Here is an 11,897-nt window from a genome sequence, read left to right as displayed (position 1 = left end):
ACGAAAGCGTATCAAATTTCATGTGCTAGTTCTGTAGAATAAAAAAGCAAATAAAACACGCTGATCGCGGTTTCGAATAATGAATGATTAAACCTTTCATTTTGTTCAACATTCTATACTTACGGCAGGCGTCTTACTAGCTAACAAGACTTTTACTTAAGTCAAAGTACATAAATTACTTATAAAAAAAAATATAAACAGCCTTAGTTAACCATGCTTTTTATTGAAAGGGTAAATATGCACCGAATGCTAACTATTCAAACTGTATTAGTAAAAACTACAAACTTGTCATTTCTGCAACAAGCTAGCGACTAATTTGCATTTGCCGTTCGTGGGGTGAATGATAAAAAATAATATCACCAAAACTATGGTAAATTAATGTTTGATAACGTCTGAACTCTTTTAAAAACGCATAAATCCACTGTGCGCAAGTTTAAATGATTGGAAAAACTACCATGTTAGCAATTCCGCACATGTTATTACGATTTCGAGCCATTTTGATGTAACCACTATCACCCCAATATTTGCCCCAGGAGTTTTTTACCAGCCAGTATGCCACGCCATCGCTAGTTTTACCGTAGCCTACTACTAACATTGCATGATAAGGAGCAAGCGCCTCCCCCCACGTACATTTCGCCTCATAATACACTCCTCGTCTATAGTGTTGGAATGAGTCTTTATATCGTATTACAACCGACATAGGACCTTTGATTGCCACAGCTTGCGTCAACGCCTTCTCAGTACGCGGTACGTAATATACTCCCTTAACGGTAGCAGCCACTGCTGAACGGTTAAATTTGCACTGTTTGTTTTGCTTCTCTTGATAAGGATAGTCTCTTTCCAGATTGATGCCACCAGCAGCCTTTATGTATTCGTAGGCACGCGACGGTACACCTCCACCACATCCAAAGTCCTTCTTTGAGCAATCCATTAGATTCTGCTCGGAAAGTCCCACCAACTTGCCACGCCGAAGAAACCACTGACTTTCTAGCGCCCCGGTCGCAGAAAAAGCCCAGCACGATCCGCATTGTCCTTGGTTTTCAAGTGGAAATTATAAACGAAGATTATATCATTTTGCAGCCTACTTTCATGCGTGCCAAAAATACCTTGGTTCTTCACGCGTGTCACAGCGCCGCGATTTCGCCAGTCGAAATTCGACGCTAATTTCACATCGTCCTGCGGGGGAATCCATTGGAAAAGCTTTTCATAGCTAACCAACGAAGAAGTCAAAGAATAAAAGTGAAGATAATAAGCTTCTATATAAACGTCCGGTCGTAGACCATTTACTTACCCTCCTTGCGCTATTTGGCCCATTGGCCTAACGCCTAACATCGTTCGACGAAATTCTTCAGCCAATAGATCGGAGAACTGGTTCACATCCATCTCGAACGACTCCAGACCCTGTTGGAATCGTTGGTTGTGACGAGCGATAACAATTCTATTCTGTGCGTAGATCCGCATCCGCAATGTTTCTTCGTAAAGGCTTCCATAATTCTTGTGATGCTTCAACTGCAATAGATGAAATTATTGTTTTCAACAACCGTTAAGGCCTGCGCACTTGTACAAACAATGTAAGGAAAGAAATTCAATAAAAATCAAGCACGACTAAACAATCACTTGTTACTCTTTGGAAGGCTTTTTGAATTTCATTATTACCTTGAAGGTTTTCCACTCTTGTACAAGCGTGTAATCAAACAACGAGGCCGCATTAGCGCCGATGACCACAAAGGCCACCAAAAATAGTAGCCTCATTTCTATTGTCGGACGGAGAAGGGACTTTACACTTATTCACGGAAATTATAAGGATGACCGAAAACACCACTTCCAACGAGTTGCTTATTAATTGCAGAATGCAGCGAATGTGGCCTTTTATATGCCAGAGCTCAAATTGCACGTAACACATGACGGGCCACTCCCGTTCGTATGAGCTCATCAGGAAAATACGCAAACGAAAGTTTATCAAACTTGAAATGCTATTATAGCAAGGTAAAAAAAGCAATATACAGTGGTGAATGTTTTCAATCGGCGACTGTTCCCATATAGTTTTTATCCCTCATTTAACCAACATTCAAACCATAATGTGAACCACTCCCAAGAGTTTGATTACATCAGGGGAAAAAGTAATGAAAATATATCAAGCTTTATATACTTTTGCTGGATAAAACAGCATTGTTTAAAATAGTGGCTTTTGCAAAGTGACCAATTATATTGCTCATAACGAATGCGAGCATCTTTTGAGTAACCATGTTTTGGGCCACTATCATAAGTATGATTTCATCTGTAAAAAAGGTAACGGAACTTCATCCAGTTTCATGTAGAATAAAAAAATGCTAATAAAACACGCTACCGCCAAAAAAAGCCGGGATACGGAATTGGACCAGCGTGGAGAGCGACCGTGAGCGGTTTCGGATGGAGCTTCGTCAGGCCAAGCCCACTCAGCGGTTGTAGCGCCACATAAGTAAGCAAGTAAATAAATAATAAAACACGCTGAATGCGGTTTCAAATAATGAATAATGAAACCTTTCATTTTATTCAACATTCTTTATTTACCGCAATCGTCTAGTTAACAAGGTTTATATTCAAATCAAAGTACATAAATTACTCAGAACGGCTGATGAGCTGTTTTGCATAACACAATTTACTTTTGCTTTATTGCCAATCAATCTTTGATAAACATGCTTTTTATTGAAAGGATAAGTAAGTAACGGCTGCTAACTATTCAAACTGTATTGGTAAAAACTACGCATAAATCTACAGTGCGCAAGTTTAAATGATTGGATAAACTGCTAGGGAAGCAATTCCACAATTGTTGTTACGATTGCGAGCCATTTTGATGTAACCACTGTCACCCCAATCCTCGCCCCAGGAGTTTTTTACCAGCCAGTATTCCGTGCCATCGCTAGCTGTGCCATAGCCTACAACTAACACTGCATGGTTGATACCCGCCGACGAACATTTCGGGTCGTAATAGACTCCACTTCTATAGTAATGAAACGAGTCTAATACTTCTATTGCAACCGAAATAGGACCGTTGATTGCCACAGCTTGCATCAACGCCTTCTCAGTACGCGGTATGTAATATACTCCCTTAACGGTAGCGGCCACTGCTGAACGGTTAAATTTGCACTGATCGTTTTGGTGCTCTTCATAAGGATAGTCACTTTCCAGATTGATTCCACCTTCTGCCATTATGTCTTGGTAGGCACGCGACGGTATACCTCCATCACATCCTCCGTTCCATGTTGAGCAATCCATTAGATTCTGTTCGGAAAGTTCCACCAACTTCCTATGCTGAAGAAACCACTGACTTTCTAGCGCCCCGGTCGCAGAAAAAGCCCAGCACGATCCGCATTGTCCTTGGTTTACAAGTGGAAATTATAAACGAAGATTATATCATTTTGCAGCCTACTTTCATGCGTCCCAAAAATACCTTGGTTCTTCACGCGTGTCACAGCGCCGCGATTTCGCCAGTCGAAATTCGACGCTAATTTCACATCATCCTGCGGGGGAATCCATTGGAAAAGCTTTTCATAGCTAACCAACGAAGAAGTCAAAGAATAAAAGTGAAGATAATAAGCTTCTATATAAACGTCCGGTCGTAGACCATTTACTTACCCTCCTTGCGCTATTTGGCCCATTGGCCCAACGCCTAACATCGTTCGACGAAATTCTTCAGCCAATAGATCGGAGAACTGGTTCACATTCATCTCGAACGACTCCAGACCCTGTTGGAATCGTTGGTTGTGACGAGCGATAACAATTCTATTCTGTGCGTAGATCCGCATCCGCAATGTTTCTTCGTAAAGGCTTCCATAATTCTTGTGATGCTTCAACTGCAATAGATGAAATTATTGTTTTCAACAACCGTTAAGGCCTGCGCACTTGTACAAACAATGTAAGGAAAGAAATTCAATAAAAATCAAGCACGACTAAACAATCACTTGTTACTCTTTGGAAGGCTTTTTGAATTTCATTATTACCTTGAAGGTTTTCCACTCTTGTACAAGCGTGTTATCGAACAGCGAGGCCGCATTAGCGCCGATGACCAAAAAGGCCACCAACAATAGTAGCCTCATTTCTATTGTCGGACAGAGAAGGGACTTTACACTTATTCACGGAAATTATAATGATGACCGAAAACACCACTTCCAACGAGTTGCTTATTAATTGCAGAATGCAGCGATTGTGGCCTTTTATATGCCAGAGCTCAAATTGCACGTAACACATAACGGGCCACTCCCGTTCGTATGAGCTCATCAGGAAAATACGCAAACAAAACTTTATTAAACTTGAAATATTATAGCAAGGTAAAAAAAGCAATATACAGTGGTGAATGTTTTCAATCAACGACTGTTCCCATATAGTTTTCATCCCTCATTTAACCAACATTCAAACCATAATGTGAACCACTCCCAAGAGTTTGATTACATTAGGGAAAAAAGTAATGAAAATATATCAAGCTTTATTTACTTTTGCAGGGTAAAACAGCATTGTATAAAATAGTGGCTTTTGCAAAGTGGCAATTATAATGTTCATAACGAATGAGAAAAAATTGTGAGTAACCATGTTTTGGGCCAATATCATGAGTATGATTTCATCTGGAAAAAAGGCAATGAAAGCTTATCAAATTTCATGTGCTAGTTCTGTAGAATAAAAAATGTTAATAAATCATGCTGATCGCGGTTTCGAATAATGAATGATCAAACCGTTCATTTTGATTTTAAAGGCGTTTAAGTTTTGCAAAACACAATTTACTTTTTGCTTTATTGCTGAACAGCCTTAGTTAAACGTGCTTTTTATTGAAAGGATAAATATGTAACGGCTGCTAACTATTCAAACTGTATTAGTTAAAACTACCAGTTTCTCATTTCTGCAACAAGCAAGCAACTAATTTGCATTTGCCGTTCGTGAGGTGGATAATAAAAATTACTTACACCGAAACGATGGTAAATTGATATTTGAGTTTAATAACGTCTAACGTCTGACTTTTTAAAACACATAAATCCACAGCGCGCAAGTTTAAATGATTGGATAAACTGCCAGGGAAGCAATTCCACAATTGTTGTTACGATTGCGAGCCATTTTGATGTAACCACTGTCACCCCAATCCTCGCCCCAGGAGTTTTTTACCAGCCAGTATTCCATGCCATCACTAGCTGTGCCATAGCCTACAACTAACACTGCATGGTTGAGACCCGCCGACGAACATTTCGGGTCGTAATAGACTCCACTTCTATAGTAATGAAACGAGTCTAATACTTCTATTGCAACCGAAATAGGACCGTTGATTGCCACCGCTTGCATCAACGCCGTCTCATTAGATTCCGGTATGGAATATACTCCCTTAACGGTAGCGGCCACTGCGGAAGGGTTAAATTTGCACTGATCGTTTTGGTGCTCTTGATAAGGATAATCACTTTCCAGATTGATTCCACCTTCTGCCATTATGTCTCGGTAGGCACGCGACGGTATACCTCCATCACATCCTGCGTTCCATGTTGAGCAATCCATTAGATTCTGCTCGGAAAGTTCCACCAACTTCCTATGCTGAAGAAACCACTGACTTTCTAGCGCTCCGGTCGCAGAAAAAGCCCAGCATGAGCCGCATTGTCCTTGGTTTACAAGTGGAAATTACAAAAGAAGATTATACAATTTTGCAACCTACTCACATGTGTGCAACAAAATACCTTGGTTCTTCACGCGTGTCACAGCGCCGAGATCACGCCAGTCGAAATTCGACGCTAATTTCACATCGTCCTGCGGGGGAATCCATTGGAAAAGCTTTTCATAGCTAACCAACGAAGAAGTCAAAGAATAAAAGTGAAGATATTAAGCTTCTATATAAACGTCCGGTCGTAGACCATTTACTTACCCTCCTTGCGATGTTTTGCCCATTGGCCTAAAGCCTAACATCGTTCGGCGAAATTCTTCAGCTAATAGATCGGAGAACTGGTTCACATCCATCTCGAACGACTCCAGACCACGTTGGAATCGTTGGTTGTGACGAGCGATAACAATTCTATTCTGTGCGTAGATCCGCATTCGCAATGTTTCTTCGTAAAGGCTTCCATAATTCTTGTGATGCTTCAACTGCAATAGATGAAATTATTGTTTTCAACAACCGTTAAGGCCTATGCAGATAAATATTAGGCAAATGAGTAGAGTTCAGTAGATTCCCATTTTTGTACACACAATATAAGACAAACAATTCTACTAAATTTAAGCACGACTAAAAACCACTTGTTACTCTTTGGAAGGCTTTTTGAATTTCATTATTACCTTGAAGGTTTTCCACTCTTGTACAAGCGTGTTATCGAACAGCGAGGCCGCGCTAGCGCCAATGACTACAAAGGCCACCAACAATAGTAGCCTCATTTCTATTGTCGGACGGAGAAGGGACTTTCTCACGGAAATTGTAAGGATGGCCGAAAACACCACTTCCAACAACAAGTTGCTTATTAATTGCAGAATGCATCGAATGCGGCCTTTTATATGCCAGAGCTCAGATTGCACATTACACATAACGGACCACACCCGTTCGTATGAGCTCATCAGGAAAATACGCAAACAAAACTTTATCAAACTTGATATGCTATTATTTTTCTTTATTTTTTTATGTGGCACGACATCCCCTAGTGGGACAAGGCCTCTCTCCGAAGAGAGTTTGTGTGACCGAAAGACGGTATATTATAGATCGGTGGTCAGCCGTTCGTAATACCGGAGGGTGCCAGACTCGAGATTCGATCCCACACCTGTGGTGTGGTGTTTCCTCGCGCTATGCTATTATAGCTAGGTTAAAAAATTCATATACAGCGAGTCCAAAAAGTGAGTCCAATACCAATAATATTACAAAAAAGCATTTATTATGAGTGTAAAAAGTATGCGTCTACTTCGGATTGCTGTCCCATTTTCGAGGCAATGAGCCTACTGTGTTAAGACTTAATATTTTTTAGGGTATCCCTTTGATTTAATGACACTTTTTAGTCTACATGTAATTACATTGAAAGAATTTTGCCGTGCCGGTAGGTATTCTGTCCCATTCATCTTGCAATGCGCGTTTCAACTAATCCTTGTTAGAGATTGTACGTTTACGAATAGAATCATCTAAGATCTTCGAGAGATGTTCTATCGAGTTCATATCTGAACTCTGTAGGAGCGAATGGAGTTGTTTTGGGACATTAATAAAGAAGCCTCAACTTGGTATTTACGGCTGTGTGCTTATCGTTATCTTGTTGGAATAGAAACTTTCCTTGAAATCCTTATTGCTCGGTGCTTTTTTACAATTGTCTTTCAAAATTTGAACGTAGGTGTTGTTATCCATTACCCCATCAATGAAGTGCTACTGCTTCACTACTGCTCTACTCATGCACCTCCACACCATGTCGGAACCTTCACCATATTTCACCGTTGGAACAAGATTCTTTGTTTGCATTTCAGTATTACATTTTTTATATGGTTAAACCTCGTGGCCGACCTTTTCGTTCGCCGATTTTTGAATGTTTTTGAAACGGAGAATCGATCAATTAACTACGTTCATTTTCACTGCTTTCCGTTCAGTCATTAATTTGTCATAGACCATCGACGGTGAGTAGTGAGCAAATGCTTGCATGTGCAAACATTTATTGGAGAAACAGAACATTGAAAAAAGTGGTAAAACAAAGCCTTTGGTCAATTTTATGTTAATTTCTTGACGCCTCCTAAACAAAAGGTTTCAATAACCGACCCGACGATATTCTTTTGAGAAACGCAATGTACTATCGGTCCCAATAACCTGGTTTCCCTACAAAAACGTCTCTGACCGTTCCACGGGACTAAGAAAGCGCTTAACACGTTAATTGCAGACCGTGGTATGCTAGATTTCATTCAAATTGAAATATCATGTCACTTGTGTGATCTGCCGTCAATTAGATTCAGAGTAATATATCAACTTTTTAGTTTTTAATTTGTTTTAATGTTCAGCTTTTTTTTTTTTTTTTTTTTTATTTTGTTCAAACAGTGATAGTGCCTTGGCCAATGCCACACTTGATCGGACCATTTGAATTTTTTTTCTGCGCCTACTACGCATTTACATCAGGTCTTTCCAACAAATATTCGTCATAATTCATTTTTCAAAAAAGTATGATAATTTTAAATGAATACATAAAAACCGCATAAACAAACAATTACCCTTGGTTGATATAAAGTTGTGTTATTCTCTTGCTTCTTATCGGCTGCATGATGATGTCACACCGATTGCTTACCGTTCCGTTGTTTGTGTAGTCTATCATCAGGGGCAGCGCTGTCTAGCGCGCTTTTCGTAGCAGATACTGCTTACCTACGGGTAACCTGCGCTCCTGGTAGAAATTGTGCACCGTGCCGTCCGTGTGGTACACACAGCAACAGCACGCGGGTCGCTGCTGGTTTTCGTGAATCGTCGGTAACCACGCACAAACGCCGGAAGCCGCCAGCACGTGGTGGTGTGCCACGGTGCCAATACAGACATCTCGCGTGCTGTATTCATCGCGACTCCGATGGTTGTTTCGTACAAGACGACCAAACGTGTGCTAGCCGATAACGTAGATTTCCACTTCTGTCCACCAGAGACGGAAACGCGCGACCGACCGACAACGTTGCTGAATCACAAGCGGGTTTGAATTCACCCCGCCAGAGAGTTTTTGCTTCCCTCTATTTTACTCGGAGACTATGCACAGCAGAAGGTAGCGTACCAGACGCCAGCCGAATGGTAGAGCCATCTAGCGTTCGCTGCTCGTTGCCGCCAGCTCGATGCTCCGTTGCTAGGCGACAGTGGTTTTGGCGCAAACAGCCGACGTTTGTCATCCTACCTGCGCTCCTGGTACGGAGTGGTCCTACCGACGACCAATGTCGGACCGAAGCGACCCATGGTCGAACGACGAACCAAAACAAACAGCAATCCGAACCCTCGACGGCTGCTTCGGGCGTTCGCCGACCCGGCATGAGATGCGCGATTTGCACACATTTCGTTAACCAACTGCACGGCATCGTCAGCGGGTGTCATGACCGGAAGGAGGCATCGCTGTTACGTTTCCGACGATTGCACACAGTTCTTCTCTTTTCGGTGTGCCACATGCTGTCTCATTCCAGTGTGGCACGGTGTGGTGCTGTAGAAACAGGTTTTATGCCGGTACGCTGTTGTCGGATTTCTCTTTCGGCCGGGAAATGTTTTCTTTTTGTTGTTGCATGGAAGCGCACGAACGCGCAGTACCAGGCACGCAGCTCTGGCACAGGGCGCCTAGTTATGCCACTTTCATTTTGCCGACACTATGGTGTATTCATGGAAACGAAGTGTTTTTTTCGTGTGCGGTGTGTCTTAGTGCGACCGAAACTAATTCATCAATTAATTATGTTCAACATCCACTTAATAAAATTGATTTTATTTTCACGTAATCCATTTGGTGTGTTTTTTGTTGCGCAGTTTTTTCCGAATGAAAGTTGGCGCACTTTTGCCGTCAACTGTCAACGTGACAGTTAACTTGCTTGTACGGCAAGGTTGCCAAATAGACCGATTAAAACAAATTGGTAATTCACTTTATTTACGTTAATTATAATGGATTTTTATCCGATTGACTATCATCAATTTCAACTGATAAAACACTGAAGACGAAAAAGAAATAAATTTCATTCATTCCCTAAACAACCAGCGACCCTTGAACTTTGCCTTTACACGCACTCTGAATAACGAGAATGATTTTTGAATAAAACACACATGAGGTGCGTTTAAAACAATTAATGACCATGTTTCGTGGTCGAGAAAGGAAATGATTTAAGCAAAAGTAAGCTTCATAACAGAAATCATCACCAGTTGACGTGCTAATTAGCACTTTTCATTCGAAACCCGATGACAGGTCTGCCGATTAATCATAGCCAACAACCGTCGTTTTCCTCCAATGTTCACGGGATTTAATACAATTTAAAAGAAGCAATCGCTTCCATAATGAAACCCATTTTGTGTGCCGAAGCAGTGACCGATCCATGATGTAATTTGTGAGTCCAGGTTGTGTCTGTTTGCGGAATGTTTGTCGATCAATCTTAAGTTCTCGCTGAACGCCATGGGTTGGTGGTTGGTTTCGAATTTGTACGCGGTTTTTCTCATACTTTGGACTAGAACGTATCACATCGAATGTGCGGTTAGTATGGTTACCGTACGCTGCTTTTAATGAAATTTTCAACACGATCACTCTTCCTTCCAGATGTCTCGCAAACAGTTGATCAACTCCATGGACATGATGCGATCAGCCTGTGCTCCCAAATTCAAAGTGTCCACCGGTATTTGCACGGCATGTTCAATTTGATACTGACATCCTATTTACTTATGCATGCTTTTTGCATTCGATAGAAATGCTGGACAATTTGCGGAAGGGAATTCTTGCAGATGATCGGGAGCTCAAGTGTTACACAATGTGCATCGCCCAAATGGCTGGAACGGTAAGTTATTTTACACAGGATACATGTTTGAGAATTCGAATTTGCTACTGCATTCGCCTTATACAGCTTACCAAAAAGGGAGAAATTAACGTGCAGAAAACACTCGCCCAGCTGGATGCCATGTTACCACCGGAAATGAAACAAAAGGCCAAGGAAGCGGTCGAAGCTTGTCGGGAGACGCGTAAGTAGCTGGTGCAGCAAGAAAAGAGGGTTGAGCTGCAATGATCATATAAAAAATTTTCCCGACCGTAGAGGGCCAGTACAAAGATCCCTGTGATAAAACGTTCTACACGACAAAGTGCCTGGCGGAGTACGATCCAGACGGCTTTCTTTTTCCTTAACACCAAATCTTAAGCGACAGCAACCCAACACGTGGGTGGTGCAAAGAACGCGATCGCTTGAAATTCGATCAGTGTGGTACGACGATCAAGCAACAGGAGCGCAGCAGCAGCAGCATCAGTACCGGCAGTCTCAGAACTATGTAAAACAGGTTCTTCTATTTTTTTCTACAGCATATTTTCAACACAGGCACTACAAAATAAGCATTCTTGTGGTGGCGGCAGTGTTAGATGGTGAAAAGGGGCATCGATAAGAATCATGCTCTCCTTCTTTGTCCCGGTTCGCTTGAGTGAAATGGTGGATGAAATAAAAAGAAATATGGTTGAAAAGGGAGAACAATGGATTTTATGGTCGTGAGATGCTGGAAGATGCTCCGTCTCGAAAGCGAGGTTCCTCCTAGTACGTCATGGTTGTCTGTTCTCGTGCATCTCGCGTGCTCAATGAACCGTGAAATTGGTTTCACACAATCCCGGGAGTTGATTAGGTCAGGGCCATATATAAACCAATCGGGGATGATGCGTACTGTGCGCCGTCGACGACCCGCATAGTGCATTGCCTGCGCCGAAGAGCTCGGTAGAGTAAAGCAAACGACGATAGCATGCGCTTTCTCACCCACCCGCATGCCTCATGGAAATCTGGCGCGAACGGTTCTGTTCAGTCGTGTTAAGCCGGCCGGAACTGTGTGCCTCTACCCGAGCATGCTAGCCTGGTAGGTGATCCGAAGTTGCCGTCTAGTTTAAGCCCGTTCGCGATCGTACATAGTTGACAGCGAAACGATGATCAACTTGCTCAACGTCAATGGAAGCAGCTCATCGGTTTGTTTCTCATTACATATCTTCTTAAAAAGACTAGCAATCATCTTCGACCATCACCTTCTTCATCTGTGATGATCAGAAAAAATATGAAAAAAAAATCCATATAAATGTGGATGTTCTCATAGGAGGAATTGACCGTCTAGCTTGCATGCGACCCTGTTCCGATCGCTCGATCTTTGGAACGTTAAAGCCCCACAAGGAATCGTCGAATCAGTCGGATCGAATCAATCTGAGCACGTATTGCATAGATAGGTGTATATGTATCAACACTGAACATCGTACTGAAAAATATACCATTTC

The 11,897-nt window shown here is 41.9% G+C and overlaps 4 protein-coding genes across 4 annotated transcripts; 1 reads left to right on the top strand and 3 right to left on the bottom strand.

The window, feature by feature from the left end:
- Nucleotides 1-433: 433 nt before the first annotated feature.
- LOC131264220 (procathepsin L-like) lies at nucleotides 434-1,752 on the bottom strand. The gene is made up of 4 exons (XM_058266509.1): nucleotides 1,657-1,752; nucleotides 1,292-1,509; nucleotides 1,107-1,210; nucleotides 434-1,032 (listed from the first exon to the last, which is right to left on the bottom strand). Exons 1-4 carry the CDS (start codon nucleotides 1,750-1,752, stop codon nucleotides 434-436), a joined length of 1,017 nt encoding a protein of 338 aa, XP_058122492.1.
- A 1,014-nt stretch (nucleotides 1,753-2,766) lies between these two features.
- On the bottom strand, nucleotides 2,767-4,076 carry LOC131264219 (procathepsin L-like). Its single transcript, XM_058266508.1, has 4 exons — nucleotides 3,981-4,076; nucleotides 3,616-3,833; nucleotides 3,431-3,534; nucleotides 2,767-3,356 (listed from the first exon to the last, which is right to left on the bottom strand). Exons 1-4 carry the CDS (start codon nucleotides 4,074-4,076, stop codon nucleotides 2,767-2,769), a joined length of 1,008 nt encoding a protein of 335 aa, XP_058122491.1.
- Nucleotides 4,077-5,019: 943 nt separating this feature from the next.
- On the bottom strand, nucleotides 5,020-6,375 carry LOC131264218 (procathepsin L-like). The gene is made up of 4 exons (XM_058266507.1): nucleotides 6,280-6,375; nucleotides 5,873-6,090; nucleotides 5,688-5,791; nucleotides 5,020-5,612 (listed from the first exon to the last, which is right to left on the bottom strand). Exons 1-4 carry the CDS (start codon nucleotides 6,373-6,375, stop codon nucleotides 5,020-5,022), a joined length of 1,011 nt encoding a protein of 336 aa, XP_058122490.1.
- Nucleotides 6,376-10,205: 3,830 nt separating this feature from the next.
- On the top strand, nucleotides 10,206-10,834 carry LOC131266424 (general odorant-binding protein lush-like). The gene is made up of 4 exons (XM_058268941.1): nucleotides 10,206-10,284; nucleotides 10,355-10,443; nucleotides 10,510-10,624; nucleotides 10,696-10,834. Exons 1-4 carry the CDS (start codon nucleotides 10,209-10,211, stop codon nucleotides 10,782-10,784), a joined length of 369 nt encoding a protein of 122 aa, XP_058124924.1. The 5' UTR covers nucleotides 10,206-10,208; the 3' UTR covers nucleotides 10,785-10,834.
- The last annotated feature ends 1,063 nt before the right edge of the window (nucleotides 10,835-11,897 follow it).

Source organism: Anopheles coustani, chromosome 2 (genome assembly GCF_943734705.1).
Source record: "Anopheles coustani chromosome 2, idAnoCousDA_361_x.2, whole genome shotgun sequence".
NCBI lineage: Eukaryota > Metazoa > Arthropoda > Insecta > Diptera > Culicidae > Anopheles > Anopheles coustani.
Note: the sequence above shows the minus strand (reverse complement) of the source record. Positions and strands in the feature narration are given on the sequence as shown.